Source organism: Megachile rotundata, chromosome 7, assembly GCF_050947335.1.
Source record: "Megachile rotundata isolate GNS110a chromosome 7, iyMegRotu1, whole genome shotgun sequence".
Lineage (NCBI taxonomy): Eukaryota > Metazoa > Arthropoda > Insecta > Hymenoptera > Megachilidae > Megachile > Megachile rotundata.
Genome location: NC_134989.1, coordinates 6,837,697 through 6,859,210, shown reverse-complemented (window position 1 = coordinate 6,859,210; position 21,514 = coordinate 6,837,697). Strand labels below are relative to the sequence as shown.

Genomic DNA, 21,514 nt, shown 5'->3' with positions numbered 1-21,514 from the left:
TTGCCATCCAGTAGTGAAGCATAGAACTATGGAAATAAAAAGTTAAGTTCTTCCACAAAAACTTCTTGTGTATTTTTGACGTTCTCAAACAATTTTGCGAACACAATGAAGTCAGAAAAATGAATTTACTATGAGTTTGAAGCTTTATACTAAAAAATTAAGAAAATTGTATTGAATGAACTTGTAACTAACTTGTATGTAATATCAATCCCTGTTTCATGTCTCAAGTATTCCTACCGATAATAATTGTGTCGGTAAAATAGGAAGTGACATCCAGATGATGCAAAATTTTGTCTTGAGTTACCAAAAATCCTTCCCGGAATCATCATTTTTATTAAAAACAAATCCATTCCCAAAATTTCAATTAGTTTGTAGCATGGAAGTTTTCGAAAGTATAGTTTCTTTCTCAAACATAAAATACACAATAAAGCTACCTGTTTTTAGTAAGCATGTATTCACTAACAATTTAATATTTATCGATTTTGCAAATATTTTTTGTATGTTGCATATCGATACGCTCACGATGTTGCAAGTGTTCCTCCATTTTCCCAAGAAAGCTAGATTTATACTCGAATGTACGTTCTTTGTACTGTAGATGGCAATGCATTTGCAGTACAATCTTTTCTGATAGAGTTTTCATACTAATCTTCCAATTTAATATGGTTAAGTACAAAACCTCTAGAACTGAAGAGTTCCCACAAATTCTGATAGATTCCGCGTCCAATTCCAGTTCCAGATAGAAAATTGGAGATGCCCAGTAGAGATTAAGTGTTGGTAATAACAAGACTAAAAAGATGGAAGTAACTTCTTCGAGTGAGTAAATACTAAAAGTAAACATATCATTCATATTTCTAGTCATCATGATAACTGTGGACAGGATTATATGCTATAAAAATTCTGCTTATGTCTAAGTTTTACTACTGAGATTCTAGGTTTATTTGTATTGTTTACTGAAATAAAATATACAGAAATGTTCATACTTGTAAAGAACAACTAAAATATTTTTTAATGATACTTTTTTTCATGTTGTTATGATTCATATTATTGTCACATTTTTATTAGAAAGTTTTATATCTGTATCTTGTAAGTGTAGTGTTAATCTAAAATTCTTAAAAGATTATATTTTATATGTTCTCTGAAAGCAAAATGTAATGATGATAACCATTTATAAATTGAAACAAATACAGCGAACAAGTATTTATTGAAATGCTTTTTAAATGAAGATAATATTTTTAATCTAAACTGACATTTTGCAGATAGTAAATTTTTTTTTAATGAAAAGTTAAAAGTATAATTTTTACTAATAATGTATTAGTATTTATTATTAAATGGTTTTTCTTTCATAAGTCTTAAACTTTAATACTTTTTAAATTGTTCACAGATTTTCAAGAAGTCTTGATAGAATTGGACGACGTTTTAAAGAATGCATCATTCATTGGAATTGATGGAGAATTTACAGGCCTTCATTCGGGACCTGATCCTGGTGCCTTTGATACACCTGCTCAGTATTACGCAAAATTGAGAGCAGGCTCAATGGACTTTCTTCTTGTACAGTTTGGCCTTTCTGTTTTTACATTTGATAAAGAAGCGAATAAGTATGCTTTTGTTCCTTGTTTACATTTTTTTGTTCATATTGAAACTAAATTTTTTAAATGTAAAATTAATGTATGAGTTATGGTAAAATTACTATTAAGTTATGCTAACTGCATCAGTATTTAGTAATATATCAGTAGTTGATACTTATATTCAACCATGGAAAAATAAGTTTTCTATTAACAACAATTTTATATTGTTTCCTTTTTTTTAAAGGTACAATCAACGATCATATAACTTTTACGTTTTTCCACGGCCCTTAAATTGTGCAGCTCCGGATTGTAGATTTATGTGTCAAACGTCATGTTTATCATTTCTGGCTAATCAAGGATTTGATTTTAATAAACTTTTCAAATTGGGTATTCCTTATTTAACTATGACCGAAGAGGAAAAGTTAACAAAACGTTTAGAGAAAAGGCAAAAGCTCAAAGAGGAGACACCAGAATTAGTACCAATTACAGACGATGATAAACCACAAATTGAAGATATTTGGTAAAATAATTAGGAATTTTTATGTTCTGATAAATCGACTTAAATTTAACTGTGGATCACTTTAGTTCGAGGATACAAGAATTTACCGAGTCTGAGACTGAAGAATTGACGATAGAAAAATGTAACGCTTACATGAGACGACTCGTACATCAAGAAGTAAGAATAAGATGGCCAAATAAGTTGAAAGTTGAAAATAGATTAGAAAATTTTGGGTGCACTCTTGTAGTACAAAGATTAGGAACCAAAGAAGAAGAGGAAGAGAAAGAAATTAAGAGAAAGGAGAAAGAAAAGTTAGAGATTCAACAAGCTGTTGGATTAAGTATGCTTATGAGAAAAATTGCAGACTCTGTAAGTTTCATTGTTAATGAAATAATAGTTAACTTATTATTGCATCTGTACTACAACTGATATGATAAACTCAACGGTTTCGAACGTTAAGCAAACAATATATAACGTATAGTAAATATTTCCATTGCAGGGGAAGTTAATAGTTGGTCATAACATGTTGTTAGACCTTTGTCATATAGTCCATCAATTTTTCGGACAATTACCAGAAAATTATTTGGAATTTAAGGCACTCGTCCACAGCCTGTTCCCTAAGTAATAATCTCTTGTTCACCTATTTACATTCTTATAATATACATGTTGAATAATGAAATAATTATTATTTTTGCAGAGTTTTAGATACGAAAATAATTTGTCATTCACAGCAGTTCAGGGAGTGCGTACCATCGTCAAATTTAAATATATTACTAGAAACAATTAGTAAATCCCCGTTTAAAGTTCCAGAAGTAGAATCTATTGATGGCAGAGGTTATTCTATGTTAGCAGAAAAATGTCATGAGGCTGGTTATGATGCGTATATTACTGGAATATGTTTCATTGCATTATCAAATTATTTAGGTTAGTAACTTATATTTATTTAACCATTTTATAATTTTTTGTAAAATACCCTATTTATTGTAAGTTGATTATTTCAGGTTCTTTACAAACACCTGAAATTTCAGTAGTCCTATCAGATTCGCCTCTACTTGAACCGTTTTTAAATAAGTGAGTGTAGTTATACTTTCTGTGTTATTAATTGATGTGCATTTTAGGCAGTACATAATTTTTCATATTATTATAGACTTGTTATAGCAAGATTAAAAGATATTCCATATATAAATCTCACTGGAGATGATCGTAAGTGCGATTATATTATTTTTTCACATTTAAATTGTAAATAGAATTTATTGCTAGTAATATTAATGCTATTTAATTTTAGCAAACCCTAGTAGAGATCACGTGTTCCATTTAACATTCCCAAAAGAGTGGAAACTTAACGATATATGTCAGTTATTTAGTCCGTTCGGTAAGTGCTATACCATAATCTACTTTTCATTTTTACTGACTTATTTCATTCAAAAATTTATATTATATTATAGGAGGTGTTCATGTGTCATGGTTATCCGATACGACAGCGTACGTAGGATTAAATCGTCGTGAACAAGTTAACGCAGTAGTAAAGAATCTACGTAAAACAAACGTATATCAGATTAAAAGGTATGCTGAATATCAAGCAACGTCAGAAGTGAACCTCACTACAGGAGAACGCAAAAGAAAATTATCTCCAGTTGAGTAAGTATTTATGTGTGTATATATTTTGCAATCTATGTTCTTCTCAAGATCTCACTATTCGTAACCTGGAATTGGAATTTGATATTTGAATTTCAATAAATCAGTTCTTTATTTTGCAACCTAATTTTAAGTTTGTAAAATTGATCACCTTACTGTCTTTTACTTACACGTTTTATTCGATTACCGTAATTGTTATTGAATAATACAAACGCTTTTAAAGAGCCAAGTTAGAATAATTACTCGACATGATTCAGTAAAGCGACATCAGTAGTGAAAGTATGTGATTCATTTTGGACAAAATTTACTTTATTCTCCGATGTAATAAAAAAAACAGTTCTACAGGATGTCATGTCCGACGTATGAACATTGACTGACACAAAGATTTAAAAACTTCATAAAAAATTAAAGATTTACTTCCAAAGTGTAATAGACGAACAAAAACGTGACGAAGAAAAAGGTTTCGGCATAACCTCTATTTTTTTAAACAATTATAGGCTTAAATTCTGCAAAATTATATACATAAATCAACTTCAAAATATTAGCTGTAGTTGTTCAACTATCGTATTTATAAAAAAGGGGATTTACATAACTAATAATATTTTTACGTTTATCGCAGGCCTGTTCCAGTGAAAAAAGAGAAGACCTCTGTGCCAATGAACGGCGTGAAACCAGAACCGGCCGACGATGGGTGGCAAATAGCTACAGGTATTATTATTATTATTATAGTTTTACTCCTATCTTCACGTACAATCCAAAACGATGTTTGGGACTTGTGACCATGAAATCATATCGATAGCCCAATATATTAATGAACGCGAATTCAATTTTGTAATTGTCAGAAGAAAAATCTAGTACATAACTTGAACTGAGAACGAATTAATCTGTAACTGTTTCTTTAACACTTTATGTTCAAAAAAAGATTTGATAAATAATGTCACATTTTTAACTTTGGAGATGCTTTGTACTTTTAAAATATGTAAAAGTTATTTCATTATTATTGACAGGAAATAATTTTATGAATTTTTTCCACTAAGATGATATAAGTTGTTATTACATACTAAACACTTAAATATGCTTAAATAAAGATTATAGTAATTACTAACTATTACCACAATACAGTGGTTTTCAACTTATATGAACTATTTTCTAACTTCTGGACAATGTGATTTTAGAAATTTAAAAATTTTAAGATTTTTATTCTTGTACAAAGTTCCGTAAGAAAATATCTGCTGGTGTTAAATTTCGAGATGTTGATAAAAAAGGTATTCTATCTCATATTTTTACTCAGCAATTAAAAAACATGTTTTTAGCATATCTTAAAGAATCGCAAATGATTTTGAATCACCTTCAAAGACTGACATATTGTAGGTCATTGAATTTAGCTTGAAATGGGCTATATTGTTAAACGAAAATGTATGTGTTTATGCGTTGCATTCTGATTTAATGCATTAATTTTTCTAAGTATACGTTGGAATAACAAATGTAATATATTTCTAATATGTAAAAATATAATGTACTTAAAAAGATGGACGTTATTGGTTACATTACATTTGTATGTGACCACGTTCCGTCATGGCTTCTATGAATTAAACTGGTTATTTTAAATTTTAAAAAATAATTTCTGTCAATTTCAGATAAGACAACGTGAAATTTAATGCAGACATATCAAACCTGACTTAAGCTTATCCCAAACCTTCAAAATACAATATCTAAAGTAAAAAGTTTGATCGAAATCGATTAACGTAACTAGGAGCTACACATATCTAAATATATGACATATTTTATTTAATAATTCATAGTACAAGTTTCTTTTCAAGAAAAATTTATCTACAGTAACTTATGATACAAATTTACTTCTGTAAAAAAGCGTTTATTTTAACATAATATAAAAATATTATTTATTATAACTTACAGTACATATTTACATAAATAAAAATATATTTACAATAATTTATAATATAATACATATATTTCCTTCAGTGCTGGATTTTTCATAATGGTCATCGTCATCTTTTATAATGGACAGTTTATGAATTTATCAGTCAACGTATACTACCGAATATGATAGACTTTCCTGTGAGAAAATGACAATGTCAGTGAATTACATCTGTCTGTAATTATCGATGGTCAAAAATGTAAATGTGAAATTTTTTAAATTTCAATTTATTCGAAGAAGAAACATTCGTCACCGGATGCCTAAATGTTGGTAGAAGAAATATTCCTCTCAGTGTTATTTGAAAAGAGATTGTTTGTGGCGAAGTTGTTCAACAACGGATATTACAGTACACTAATAGCGGAAACGGTTTGTAATGAATTACTGTTTTCAAAAAGAGCTTTAAAACAAAGTTATACATGCAATGTAACGACTCTCAGACTTTATTTTTATTATTTTGACGAAATCGGCAGAAAGTGTTTTCATTGTAATTGTATATCTAGAAACTAAAAATTGTTACTTAATATTTCTTATATAATCATCTGAGTGTTTATATTTAAGCAATCTCTATTTATAAAACACTTTTTCTTTATTTGTCACAAAGTATTGTGTTGAGTAGATCACATATCTTTTACACACTATAGTATAAACGCATAAACATTTGCAGTCCAGTTAGTATAAATAAGATGTTTCTTCTAAAACAAGCAAATGGGCATGTAGGCAGGGAGGGGAGGTCTTAGTGGACTTATCAGGGTATATCTTGGAAATTCTATATTACTAGGTTCAAGTATTCATAAGACTATTTCTCCCATTTTCTTCAAACAAAGAAAGGTTATTACAAATAAACTTTCTGTAGTAATAGGTTTTTATTATAAATTACTGTACATTAATTTTTTTTAGAAGTAAACTTGTATAATAAGTTACAGATAAACATTTTATATAAATGTAGCAGATCATCATTTTATCTTAGTTTCAGAGCAGGGAGGAATTTTTTTTGCTTCTGATGAGTGGCACGTTTAAGTGGATCATGTTCAGAAATTTAGAATATATAATTCTGAATAGGAAATAAATATTTCTAGGTTTGGGAGAGCTTTTGAGTGATCAGCTGCTTTTAAAACTTTTTATAAAATATTGTAGAATTTTTTTGCAGCAACCCAGTGCGAGTCATTAAAGCATTTGTTTAATTTACTTGCACTTTTACATTTAACTACTGTAATTTAATTTTTTTCATTTAGGAAAGAAAGTGCAATTTTTCGTCCTAGTATAGAGTTCAAAGCAATTTTTATAAACCAAGTTTATGTCATAAACTTAGTCATGAATATGCGCAATTAAAAAACATCCTGTTTTAAGAAGAATGCATTCCAAATTTCATTACATCACTAATGAAATGACAATACAAATATATTAAAATAAATAAGTTTGTTGATTTAAAATAACCGCGGTGACGCCTAAGAAAATAAATACTTTACTATCTTCTTAGAATTCATGATCCACAGATTGAGAATCACTGATGTAAAGATTGAAGTTGGTAACGCGAAGTTTCTAATTTATTTTGCTCAGAAGTTGTTACCTCTTGTATGTATTATGTACGCGACTAACTAAGAAGTAGATCAATTGTGCGTCTTTTTGTCGCATCGTTTCTTTACATTTTCATTTCAATTATTCTGAATAGTTATTTTCTGATTGTTCCTCTAAATTCTGTGCTCTTAGCAAAATAATCTTGAATATATTATAGATTTAATAGGATGGGTATAAAATACAAACGGTTATTTTTTATATTCAATGTAAAACGAGGGGGTGTAGGATAACGCTTTTTTGAAAAGATTTGTATAACGGTCAAGACGGGTACGGATAAGACATGCATCAAGTGCATCAGTTCTGGATAAACAACGAAATAAATATCAAATATATAGGTAAAAGATTTAAGTAATTCTTTTAATGAAAAACTTATTGTATTATAGTTTAATATCAAAAATCTCGTTTGAAACTATTTTCATTTTCTTGTAATTAATATTTAAAACTTTTTTTTCAGAAATATAATTAAATTAGTTTCATAGTATGTTACATATGGATTATATGTGATTGATTCAAACTAGCCTAAAATATTAAAAACTTTCTTTACCTTAAAATATATAAATATTCCTCATATCTTGGATTTTACCTTTACTGTATAGAAATATATATTTGCATTTGTTATTTAGTTTTGTCATTGAAGATAATATTAATTTCTTGTTATATACACAGGAAAACGGCGCAGGAAGCAGAAGAATCCTCTGGATGCTAACGCTGCTCGTGGATCGGACCAGAAAAAAATTTTTGCTGAGACTCATTCGTGGGATTAATTGTAAGCGAAACATTTGAGCTGACATGTCGTTATTTGGAATGACGGTAAATAAGATGATATATGCTGAAACAGTTTAACTTTTATTGAGTCATTTCCTATTTTGTAATGAATTATACTATAAGTTAGTCTAGCGTATTTTTTATTTGAATCTGTAGATACTATTAGGGATATGCAAAAATTTCTATTGGCCAAATGTAAATAATGACTTGAGGTATATAAGTGCAATTTGTAATATGATTTTTGATTTAATATGTTAATGTTGGCCAATTTGTATGAAAAGTATAGAGTTATACAGGTAAACTGTGTGTCCTTATACATACTGTAAAGACTGAAAGCCAACACGGAAGGGCAGGTCCCACAGTGGTGCTATTTTAATCGCACATTATAAAGGTACAGAAGAAAATAATTGGAAAGCAAGGAGGGGATAAATATACTGAATATTTTATTCAATATCCATGTTATATTTTTTATATAAAAATCTCTCCATCTAATTATATATTAGAAGGAGAGACAGTGGCTATGGCCAGTATTCTCTTTCTTTGTGTTGACTTGAACTTCTCTTAAAGGGCTCACAGGGTATCTGTATATGTTTATGAAAAATAATATGCAACAAACCATATTTTTTACTACATTCGCAGTTAGTAGTTTGGTTAAAGAAATTTAAAAGTTGGTGCACATTTGCAGGCTGTGAAGGGTAATTAATTTCTTAATTTAAAGGTCTTAAAATATCTCTATCAGAGAAGAATAATAACTTCTCCAGTTATCTAAATACTGTTATTGAAATTTAAAAAAATTTTTCGTGTTGGAAACCTGCAAATGCAGTATCAAATTTATAAATTTGTGTAAGAATAAAATAAAAAAAAATTTAGAACAGAAGCTGCGAATGTGTTAGTGCATTTTTAATTTAGGTGAAAATGAGAATCATTGATATTTATCATTGTATATTTCTTTTATTTAATTAGTGAAGCAAAACTGCAACAAATAATTTTATGGGCACTTATTACTATAATTATAGTAATAATTACTATACAAGTTTCAAAAATGGTTTTATAATAATAATTATTATTAACTTAAAGTGGTTTGTTGATGATATATCTACTTTAAGAATACAAATTTTATCATAGTATACAATTTTTATCAAAAAATATTTTGATGAAAAATATTCTGTTGGATATAAAATATTAATAAAGTAAATTACTTTACATATAATGGAAATTTTTACATACTCCTCATACAGTAGGGTCTGATTAAGCGTCCTCAGTTCAGAACAGAAATGCTTTCCTATTGTGTGTGTCTAACAAGAAGTCATCAGCCACTATATTTTTGGAAAAACTTCTTGTAAGACATACACAGTATTTTTTCCCTCATTTCCTATCAGCTCCAGCCTTTTTTGCAATAAAATCCGAACGCTTAATCAAACTCTACTATATTATATATACTGATAAGTAGACTGTGGAAGTTTATGTAATTACATGCACACTGGTAAGTGCATATGCAGGGTTGAAATTATGAGTAAGATAACATTTTATAAGTAAGCATTTGCGTACCAGAAACTACTCAGAAATTTGTACTATTCTGTTTGTTCAATATACAAATATAATATAATATTGTACATTATTATTATTATCATTATTATTATTATAATAATGTTATCCCATTAAAAAATTAAAAAATTATCAGCATAGGGCTTTTTAAGGACGTTGCAAGGTCAGATAGTATAGTATGTAGTAACGAGAGACTTGAAACAAACATACTGTACATGTAGGATGCAAAATATGTGAAATAAACAAACTGTATTTTTTAAATTCTTTAATGATGAAACATATTTTTGTTGAAGTCCCATTTTTATTATCCATTTTTTAAATTATGTATTTATATAAACTTTCACAGTCTACTAATCTAAAAAAAATATTTATTTGCATTTATATTTTTCTTTTGAGTCTGATTTATATTTTAAATTGATGAATTGTTTATATTTAATCTCTTATTTAACTTGTTCATCTCGGAAGTACCACAAATCTATTTGTTTATGCATTATGTTAGTTACTGACACATTCTTTTCAAAATGTTATTTTATTTTCATAAAAATTTATGTTCAATAACTATAGATCTAAACTAAAATTCATTTACATATTTACAAAAACAGATATTAGTGAAATGTAAACAATTATTTATTAAAAAGTAACTTCTTTTTTTTCTATTATTTCTTGATCTATGTATCTTCAATACTTGATGGCTCATACAATCATTTATTAATATGGACACTTTTCTGCTAATATCTTTTTTTAATTTTTTTTAATACAAATCTGTCTTTAATTTAAAAGTAATTGGAACCACTTCAATAACTTGCAACTAATAGTTATTACAGACTTTAATAAGAGAAGGATTTAAACTAAAGTTAGAGGGAAACATAATATAACGTGATTATGTTTTACATAAATAGAAAATGTGGGAGGCCTTTGGAGGTCCAGTTTATTTTTTAAATGAAGTCATATATTTTTTATTACTTCAATTAAATTAAATACTTTATCCGTATATTTTATCCACGTAATATATAATTTATAAAATAATTTAAACACTTTATTAACAATTTTTCAAAATATGTTAAACAAATCAAATTTTTAAAAACCTATTTATGCAACATAATTTGTTATTTAAGAACATAAAAATTGCATTTTGAATTTTTTCACATTATGTGCGGATTCTACAATCTTTTAGTACGGTTACACTCACGCTTAGCATCAGATGTGATACTCGCGTCTAACTTTATCTTTCAAACTGCTGAATTATAGTTTACAAGCTGAATTGTAATTTGTGATTACTAGCGTTCAACTACAATTCTTAGAACATATCACACCACATACTGTATGTTCATTACTTACTTGACACGACGTTCTGAGAAAGGAAAAAGGAATTTGTGATAATCTCTAGAAGGTAATGAGATTTTGTTTTCATCAACCATATCAATGATTCAGTATATAAATATTGTATTTACGTTTTTTACACAACCACTTTCAGTATTTACGACTAAACGTGTGCGAAAACTAAATACTTTTTCATGTTTTCCCACACGTGTGTTATCGTTATAATTACACTTTTGGTGTATTTAAACTGACTTAATGGCCAGGTTGGGCATATACCTATAAATGAACGTTCATCACCCATACAAAAAAACTCAAAAACGTGTTCATCGTCGTTCCCTTTCGCAAAATAAATAAATGTTCGTAGAAAAATAAAATAATAACATTCATTGCCTTTGGCTTAACTAAGAAAAAAAATAATGAACATAAATTGTTATACTAAGTGTAAAAATATGAGTGCTTCAATTTCATATATTGTAATCAAACAAAATTTACAACTAATATTGTTTACAAGACTGAATACTGAACCAATTTCTGCATTCAGAGACTGTTGGGACATTATAATTTAGAGAAATGGAAATATTTTCATTCATCAATAAATTTGGAAAAGTTGACACTTTTTCAAATAAAATAGAAAGCTGCTGAATTCTTCATATTTGTAATTATTATCTGCACATGTATCAATTCCGAATATGGATTTAAGAATAGTGCCAAATAATATTCATGAAAGACACTGCAAGTTGGATTAGTATTTCTCTCACCATGCTGTCTGATTTGACCGAAAAAGTTTTGTAATGCGTCATACAAATATGTCTTCACGAATTTATAATTGTTGAACACCAATCCAATTTTGCAATATTTATGGAACCTTTTTGTTCCTAGACTTTCTTGTAATAAATTTTGTCTTATAAAAAGTGAAAATGCTCATTAAGTATCTTTACTATTATTAACACTGTCAAAAATATTATTTACAAAATATATAATTTTAACAACATGTGTTTATCATAATAAGACTACTGTGATGATAAAATTACAAGCTCTGTGTGGTGGGAAGAGCAAATTCCTTCAACTTCATCACCCATAAATATGTATCGACTTAATGTCTGTTCGGCAATGCTAAATTTTCTGTTCTAGACAAACTACTGAAGATTTGAAACGAGATCATCACCATAAGGTATATGTATGTTTCCATAAAGAATTTTGCAAAGTTAACAAAAAATTTCACATTGACAATATTGATGTTTAATATTATTTTCGCGGAGCACAAGTATGCAGTCTGCTTCCAACAAAAATCACTGGCGAACTGTGGGTTGCAGGTGCTTGGAGGTACAACGATGGAGGGGAGTGCATAAATCAATACTGGCTATGCTTTTGAATGTGCGCTTTCAATATGATACAAGATGCAACATTTAAAGAAACTAAAAGTCTCTTGAAGTATGAAAATGAGAATAATGGATATTGAAATATAAAAGTCTAGAAATACAAAAATAATTTGATTTATCGAAAAAGGCAGTCTCTTTACTTGATGGGACTGAGTCTTTTCATGGAACTAGAATCAGATGTGAAACTCTGTTCAAGAGTATCTATTTTGTGATACTAAATGTCCCTCAAGTGCAATATACTGCCATTCCTTGTACAACCCCGTTTCTTGTGATCTGTTAAAGTATTGTGATCCCCCTGCATTGGAATATTATATTTGAATACAGATTTCCAAGATACCAATGCTACATTCTTTTGTTAAATTGAACTCAAGCTTAGCGATAAACATGCAGCTTTACTCTCGTTACAACTTCGTATGATCCAATGAGTGGCCCCGAAAGGGACCGATTACTGCCGGAAGTTACACCAGGAGTGGGTCAATATGGCCACCCCTAGTAGAAACACACGTCCGCAATCTCTTTACAATATTGTCCTGTACCCGCCGCAATAAGTCAGGTGTGATTTTGGCAACCGCGCCGTGGATGCAGGCTACCACCTCCTCCGGCGTGGTCACGTCATCACAGTACACCTCATTCTTCAACAATTAAAATAAAATGCAAATTGTTAATTTTTGAATTGTTATCAGTCGTTAATTGTGAATAGTTATCATACCTTCAAGAATCCCCAGAAAAAGAAGTCTAGCGGATTCAAATTCGGGGATCTTGGGGGGTCACGCAACCGGTCAATCCACCTGTCTTGGAAGGCTTCGTCTAAGTACGATCTAACATTAACGGCATAATAGGCAGGCGCACCATCATGTTGCAAGAACATGTTCTTGCAAATCTCTAATGGAATATCTTCCAAAAAAGTTGGAAGAACATGTTTTACAAAAATTTTGTACGAAGGACCATCCAATCTGTGTGGCAGAATGTACTGTCCAACGATAAAATCCCCGGAAATGCCAGCCCATACGCTGACAGACCAGCGCTTTTGCGCAGAGCATGGCGAATCGCGAGCGGATTCTCGACGTCCCACACATGTGAATTGTGGGCATTGAAGCACCCCTCTCCTGTCAAGTCTGTCTTTTGCTTCGTCTGTCTACAAAACACATGAGAGGTACGACGGATTCCACTCGATTTCCCCAAGATCCATTTTGAAAATTGCAAGCGCTATGAAAAGTCCCCAGAATTTAGATGTTGCACCCGTACATACTTATACGGGTGCATCTGGTTTTCTTGAAGAATTCGATGCACCGCAGAGCGATGCATACTGAAATAAAATACAACGTTACGTACAAGAAGGCTCCGTTTGGGTTTTAAAAAAACTTTATTTCTAGACCGCACTACTTTACAATGTAAATGCTTATTGTCACAAAAGTACTGATAGAAAGATCTCGATATTCGACTCCGGAGCAACACGATCTGGCTCGTTAGTAATCTGAACTCTGAATCTGGCTCGCGCCTGCCTGCTTCTGTTTTTATACTCTGCTTATCTCTGAATTGCGTTATTGTTTCGAGCTTATTTTATTTGCGTCTTCTGGACCGCGCGTTATCTTGTTTACGACTTCTGACCAGTGAGAACAGAAATGTATTAATATATGAAGAAGGATACTTTAATATTAACGTTTGAATATTTTTAACATTATTTACCCTAAGCGGCGAGCGACGTTTCGTATGCTTGACGTTTCATCTTCGTGGAACTGTTCGAGTATCTCGTCCGTTCGTACCGTAGGAATCTGGTACGAACGCCCTGCATCCGATCGTGTAGGGTGCAACGAGCCATTCGAATACAATCTGTTAGCTAATCTGCGAATACAGTTCGCAGTGGGAGGATTGTCACTGCGATGCTGTTCCGCGTTGGGCAGCAAGCTGTATATCAATGCTGATATGAATGAAGGGTTTATGTAGGTCTTCATACAGATACATCGTCTGTTTTACTAGACATACTGAGAAGACCTCGTAGAGGTTCTGGTAATTCCGTTTGTTTTCAGACGCTGTAACTCTTGCTTCATAGAGTTCATTTTTCGTCTGATGCATCTAGAGTCCAATCAAATCTCTTTAATTTCAACCCTCAATCATGATCGATTAGCTGCAAGTGGTAATAGTTGTGCAATATTGGAGCCTCCAGATAGTACCCTCCTTAAGAGTGATTGTAATTGGATGAAAACTTGATGACAAGTAATCAAGCGATGGAGATTTGATAAAAACTTGATGAAAAGTCATCAAGCCATGAAAGCTTGAAAACTATGTCCTTGTCCAACTATGTAGACATGATAAATCGTTTTAACCACATTTATTTGTTGAGGAGAGAACTTTTGTCTTTCTCCTTTTGCTCATGGTGCGTTGTTATACGTACAATCAAGTGGTTAATCGATTTGACGATGACCTTCGTTCATTGAGAACATGTATTTTGAAGAGCTGTTTGAAAACAACAAGTATGCTTCTTCATCTGTCTTATGATCCATGATTTTCAGTAACTGGCCTTACGGTCGCCTCCTCCCGCACCCCTCTTGGTCACAATTCATGTGTTATTATTGAATCCCACAATTGTGCAGTTAACTGGAGTAACAGTTACAATGATAATAATAATAGGATATTAATAATAGTTCTAACGATAATAATAATAGCAATGTGGGAACAGTTATAGTTATAATGATAATAATAATAGTAATAAGGATATTAATAATAGTTCTAATGATGAGGACAATAAAAATAAAAATTCAAATGGCATGTTAGCGATTCCGAGGTGATTTTTATAAAATGTTAGTACAGTTGCACTCAGGTTCAGCAACAAAATGAGATATGTGTACAATTTTTTCTTATAACTTCATTCTATTCCGTGAGACAATGTGCTTTGAAGGTGCTTTGAAAGTTTGTTAACGTGGTAATTCCATGAAGCCAGTTTTAGAAATTTGGGAATACAGTGATGGCCAAGTGTTGATACAATATTTCAGTCTTCGTGTGAAACACAAGTAATTCATTATCCTAAGCAGATTTTCAATGACAATTATGCAACAATGATTATACAATGATAATACATTTTACTCGCGATATTAGTGTTGGGCAAGTTATTTTGAATATCAAATTCAAATAATGTTCTGTAGAGTTAACTGAATTTTATTATTTTTGTAACAGCACTGAAATAGAGGCTGTAGTATAGTATTTTTTATAGTCGGTTTTTTTTTTAGCTTAACAATGACATCTGATTTATATCTCTTGGAGGTATGTCTCGGATATCGCAAACATCTCGTTCAGAAAATGTTGGTTAAAATGTACAAGGCTAGCTTTAGGTTGGTTATTGATAATTCAGTATATTGATTTACACATCATATGTGAGCATTTGTTTTGAAATACGCTGTAGCTTTTTGAGATACGCGATACACTGTTTAAGAACAATGCATTTGAATAGAACTTAATGAAGATGTCCTCTAGTATCAGAGACGCATTGCAGTTCTACATTCTAGAAGTCTCATAAATCTCAACAGGGTATAATAATAGATAAAGAACTGCAGAAGACAAGTATACAGTCGGTGCTTCATGAATGGAAGGAGCAATTGTTTCAAAGTCTATAATTATGTGGAACCTGTTGAGATGCGGAGTATAAATTGTGCATAACAAGAAGACTCCCTAGCAATGACTCAGAAATTGGTGCCTGTTGCATGCAGCGAAAGGAAGAACTACTTTAATTGTGGGACTGAAAATACTGTGTGAGTGACATCATAATTTCAGAAGATGCGGATGCAAATACACGCTCAGCAGAGATAGAGAAATAAACTGATCAGCATTAAAGGCAAAAACACAGAATGCTAGTAGAAAATGTTGTTCTGCTATGTATCTTTGTCAATGATCTATCGTTTGATCGTTACAAGTGTTGTCTGAAGAAGCCTAAATGATCTTCCTATATAAGAAGTTAGATAGAACAAGACACAATTAGCTGTGAAGATTGGATTCACGTAGCTCAAATAGATAAGACTCGAGTTGATGAATGAAAACACAACCACGACTAAATACAGGAAGCAGCTGCTGTAAATCCTTACTAACATGGGTGCTGCAAATTTCACTGTTAAAAAACATATGGAAGTCGCAAAGAATAGAAGTGCAAAGATGTGTACTTACTCTTCCAATTACGTAACATATGTTGGATAAAATGTGAGTCATTATTGAGTAAAAGTTGCAATCAGAAGATGGCGAATCACAGCGAGGAAGAAGACTGAACAGGATGCATTTAAGTGGTGTTAGCCACTTGCAACAGATGTGAATGTTACTATAGTTGGCTAAGTTAGATCAGCTAAAGTATCCAAGTTCAATCTATTACACATTTGCAGGATATGCTATCATTCTGCATGTGTTATTAAAGAAGTTTCATTAAATTCATGTGAAATGGAAAATGGAACTGCATTGTGTCACATCAATTGACATCAGCCACTATTAAGAGCTTAAGAATCTTCTCAAAATTATCAAGTTCTGGCAAAACTTCAAGACTTTTGGCGGTACAGAAGATGGAACTACAGAACTTGGACTATGGAAAATTGCAAACTGTAGTTCGTAATGTGCACATTACTATTGTTCACATTCACAAAAGTAACAGAAATGTGAATGTGCTTAAGAAAATTCGACGATAATGTAACCGGTGATTATGCAAAGAATCGACAGTAGATGAAAATGGCCGAAGAACTTAGAGCATAGAAACTTGATAAAAAGGCGATATTTAAACAATGCACATGTATGATAAAAAGCTATTTATGAAAATAAATTGGGCTGATTTGAATATATGGTATACTTATAAAATTTCTTTCTACACAACTGTATATAAATATAAAAAAATAGAAAGGAGAAATATGTTTGCAATGTATCTTTGGTGTTTGACGAGTTCTGTACATTTTTAGCTAAATTTCTGAATGGGAGGTTTATTACAATGTACAGTTGAAAAGAAGAAATTTTCAAAGGAGTTTATTTCATTTGTAAGTAAATGTGAGTAAACGTAACTGTTTCATCAAATAATATCAAATGTATGAGTTCTTTCTTTATGGTTGTATTAACAAAGAGTGAGTTCTATGTCAATACAACAAATAGGAATCGCATTTCTTCTAAATGACTTGTAAACCTTCTTTTTAACTCCACAGTATATTATATGTGGTTCTGCACGATGAATACCTGCGACATGTTGCAGGAAATACTCTACTACAGTCAGAATAATATGCAAATAAACGAATTATAAATAAAATTTGATTCATTATAATGAATTTTTGTTCAAATAACTTCCAACACTATCTTATGTCATCCAATGCCACGGTGAATATTTTATCAGATATAGTGCCATATGATGTGCCAATATATTCCTGTGATATATCACTGCAAATATTTAATTACTATTGTTTCTATTGCATCTCCTTCCACCAAATGAGTTATAAGAAAATAGATATGAAATATTGCATATTTAGTGGCACATCTTTTATACAGCGTCATATTCGATGAAATGTTTACTGATTCATTTACGACAATTCAGACTAAAAGTATACTAGGTTAATGAATTACTTCAGTGTGTTTTTCTATATTTAATTCACATTACGCAAGCATGTGTATTAAAATTAATTCTACGAAATGTTTGTATCATTACATTTATTAAGAATGGTTAAGAAACTATTTTGCTTTGTTAATAAGGTGTCAAATACTTGTGTTACTAATTTATGCAAATTCTGAAGTTGAACTGACAGCTTGAAAGAGTTTAAATTGTTACGTACAATTATGTTAGAGAGTTAATTCCACACAAATCTGTGCTAGATAGATATGAACAGTCTTCTTCATTTGAGGAACTTATGCTTAAACAAAAAATTCCGAAATGTTGGTTTTACAATTATCATTTTGATTGATATTAATTTGATAAAATTGTAGAACTCCTGGGTCGACATGCATGTTCTTCAGTGTGTCGGGATCTTGTCCAATTTGACAACTGTCTGTAAAGATATTCATATTAATTTGATTGTTTTAGGTTCTAGCAACACATGTTGCATACACTCTCCTCGGATTGTGGGTCCAGTCATTGGAGGACCTAGGGGATCTAATTTTACTGTGAAATATTTTTATGTTACATATATTATTGAAGCTACTCTAACATCCCTAAAGAGCGAAAAATTACAATATGACAGAACATAAATAAAGGAGAATATGTTCACTATCAGCATATAAAGATGGAAATGTTTGAAGAAGAGGTTGAACCTTAATAATCATAGAGGTCACATGAAAGCGGAATTGTAAATTTGCAACTATGTTGGGTTTTGAATTTAACCCTGAACTTATTTTCTTTCTCATATAATACTTCAGTAAATAAACATCTAAATTTAGAATTTTATTTTACAATTTATATCACTATATTTGTACGAGGAAATTACGTTTGGAGAAAACGAGAATCTAAAGGATTACACTCAATTCTTTGACATTTTTAATAGAATTGATTTTGAGGTATTATTATCATTTTGTTTGCTTCTAATTGTCCTAATCTTACTATATAATGAGTAATGTCCTGAGTTTGAATTGGTTTAAAGAATACAAACTTTTAGAATTACTTATTTTTTGTTATTATGATGAAAACTATGTGCACGTATGATTTTTCTGACCATTTTCAATTATTATCCTGTCCTATTCTGTCCGGTCCTATTTATACTAACCTCTTCCTATCCTTTCCCGATGGAAGAACACCACCACCTTCTCGTGGTTTCCATCGAGCAATGACACCTTTCTTGTAAATAATCAGTAAACAAATAAATTGATATTTTTATATGTAGCCAGGAGAAAGGTGACATTGGCCAAGAGTGGTTTCTGAAACTATTTTGCAAAATTAAATTAGTTTCAAAGTATATTTAAATATAGTTTATTATGGAAGTTATCATATACTTAATTATATATAATTAGTTTCAAATATATTATAAAACAAAAATATATTCAAGATTTTCAGTATTAAAAAAGTAATTTTTCAATAAACAAAAATATTATTATGATTATATAATATTATATATAATATAATTAGTCTCAAATATATTATAAAACAAAAATATATTAAAAATTTTTAGTATTAAAAAAGTAATTTTTCAATAAACAAAAATATTATAACATTTTTTTTTTCTTAAAAAGAAAAAAGTTAACTCAATTTGATACCAAATTTTGGAGATAAAATTTCATACGTACATTAATTAATATTAAATAACTAACAAATAGGAATTTCATTTTCCATTCAAAATTTTTTTCTGCAATCTCCATATTGTAATTTTTTTATAGTAGATGTCAATAATTTTTCATACAATTAAAGATAATATGATATGTATCATGACACTTTAACGTTTGAAAGTAAGCTGTATGTGCCAGGAAAACCCAGCTCCAAGACGAGGTGATGATTTCAATTTTTTATCAATTTAAACAAAAATAGCAGCTGATGGAAGACTGAAGGATGAGAGTACTATCGGTAAATAGCAAAGGTATGAGAAATGCATGAAAATTCAGTTTAAATGTGAGTATTGCACAATGTGGTTCCACATCTTTTGGTTTATGTCAATTTGGTTTGATTTGTTATAATTATGTATGTTGATTGATTGATTGATTTTATCGATTGATTCGACTGCTGTGATTATTGTCCTATCATGTATGTGCTATTTGGTTTATGGAAAATGTACCCGTATGAATGGAAGTCAGAAAAATCTGGCTTCAGTTTGTGCATGAATATTTGAATCGGTCAGTGATTTCTATAGTGAGTGATTGTCACAAGTTAAAAGTATTTAAATTTGGTGTGATTCAGTGTGTTTGTGAATTGAACAATCTGAGATTTAGTGTTTGTCATCTATTTAAAAGTATTTAAATTTAGTGTGATTCAGTGTGTTTGTTAAATGAACAGAGGTTTGGTGTTTGTCATCTAACTTCAAAGATAGTAAAATAAAAATAAATAAAATATGAAGAAGTAAGGTACTGCGCTTTTAAAAGTGTAGACCTTTATAAAGAAGGTACTGTGAATAAATAAGTGTACATTAATATGTGTTATAAAATTATATATTATTACATGCAATGCAAATGATAAGTGGAAGTTGAATATACAAATATGATAGTGATCCAAGGTTTCTATCTTCAGTGTGCTTAAAATATATCAAGTAATTTTGCTGTCTGCTACTGTTAAATTATATTAGTTCACTTATTTTATAGTTTTAATATTAGTAACATAGAGAAAATTGGATACATTTTGTTTTGTTTGGATGGACTTTGAAATTCAATTTAATTGATTTAAATTTCCCGCATGTTTTTTCAATCAATTTAAAGGTTTATAGATTTTAAAGTTATCGACCAGAGTGTGAATTTGTTGCAATAGTAAATTTGTTACAATTCAGGAGTTAAAAACCAGATGGTTCAGTTGTGTTGTTATGCAACATTCTATCAAACTAAACAGTTCGCATGTTACAGCAATGTTATAGCATGTTATAGCAATAGCAACAGAAAACATATGATATACAAATGTAAGAGTGTAATTTTGGTTCATCTAGCTTTGAGATATGCTACTAGTGAAGTGTCAACATACATTTATGCTCACCTCTGAACTACGCCCCATCTCTTCGATCCAAATGTTTCAATCTTTAATATCATAAATGATCTTACACAGAATTTTTAATTTTAAATTCGAAACATTTTGATCCGTCCAGTTCGAAGATATGATGACAACGTGTGCCAACACACATTTATGCTCTCCACTGATCTATGCCCCATTATTGACTAAAATGATTCAACAGTTTATATTATAAATGATCTTAACAGATGATTTTTAATTTCACATTTGAAACATTTTAGTCCACATGGTCTGGAGATATGCGGCCAAAAATAGGCCATCATTGGTTGTTCTCCTCTAGACTAACTTTTTCTTTTCAGCAAAATGTCCCAACATATGATGATATGAATGCCCTATGCTTAGCATCTTTAGTCCCAAAATTGATCTACGTCCCCTTTTTCGCAGTTGATCAAAATGTTTCAACAGTAGATATTATCAGGCATCCTTTACAGATGATTTTTAATTTTTGACATTTGAAACATTTTTGTCTATTTAGTTTAGAGATATGCCAAAGATGGACCACCACTGATTTGTGCTACCCCTACCCTGCAGCAAAGATACCTCAACAAATGTCCCATGTTTAGGAACGATGCAGATTAGCCCTTTTAGCCCAAAGATGTCCAGCTCGAAGAAAAGTCAACATACATGCTCACTTATGAATAAGCCCACCCCTTTTAT

General features: G+C 30.4%; 2 protein-coding genes and 1 long non-coding RNA gene across 13 annotated transcripts; 1 reads left to right on the top strand and 2 right to left on the bottom strand.

Annotated features, from left to right (window-relative positions):
* Positions 1-618: 618 nt before the first annotated feature.
* Positions 619-18,939, top strand: LOC100879500 (poly(A)-specific ribonuclease PARN). Of its 11 annotated transcripts, XR_001097293.2 has the most exons (15): positions 620-813; positions 1,382-1,595; positions 1,810-2,085; positions 2,151-2,433; positions 2,564-2,685; positions 2,762-2,988; positions 3,066-3,135; positions 3,212-3,267; positions 3,350-3,436; positions 3,510-3,702; positions 4,319-4,407; positions 7,880-7,979; positions 10,805-10,913; positions 11,975-12,014; positions 12,157-12,901. XR_001097293.2 is itself a non-coding variant. In XM_012295966.2 (14 exons), the coding sequence occupies exons 1-12, from the start codon at positions 795-797 to the stop codon at positions 7,975-7,977; spliced, it is 1,734 nt and encodes a 577-aa protein (XP_012151356.1). In that variant the 5' UTR covers positions 620-794; the 3' UTR covers positions 7,978-7,979; positions 11,975-12,014; positions 12,157-12,901. The 11 variants fall into 11 exon arrangements, 7 of the variants coding, with proteins under 7 accessions (XP_012151356.1, XP_076390151.1, XP_012151357.1 ...); XR_013038868.1 differs by lacking the exons at positions 11,975-12,014; positions 12,157-12,901 and adding an exon at positions 5,337-7,548 and having other exon boundaries at positions 619-813; positions 10,805-11,579; XR_013038869.1 differs by lacking the exons at positions 10,805-10,913; positions 11,975-12,014; positions 12,157-12,901 and adding exons at positions 5,337-7,548; positions 8,942-9,792 and having other exon boundaries at positions 619-813.
* Positions 5,685-14,042, bottom strand: LOC143264885 (uncharacterized). The gene is made up of 3 exons (XR_013038870.1): positions 13,909-14,042; positions 13,555-13,825; positions 5,685-5,776 (listed from the first exon to the last, which is right to left on the bottom strand). It is a non-coding gene; the product is annotated as an uncharacterized LOC143264885 (long non-coding RNA).
* On the bottom strand, positions 10,950-13,090 carry LOC105663914 (uncharacterized). The gene is made up of 2 exons (XM_012295969.2): positions 12,932-13,090; positions 10,950-12,854 (listed from the first exon to the last, which is right to left on the bottom strand). Exons 1-2 carry the CDS (start codon positions 13,088-13,090, stop codon positions 12,681-12,683), a joined length of 333 nt encoding a protein of 110 aa, XP_012151359.2. The 3' UTR covers positions 10,950-12,680.
* Positions 18,940-21,514: the final 2,575 nt, after the last annotated feature.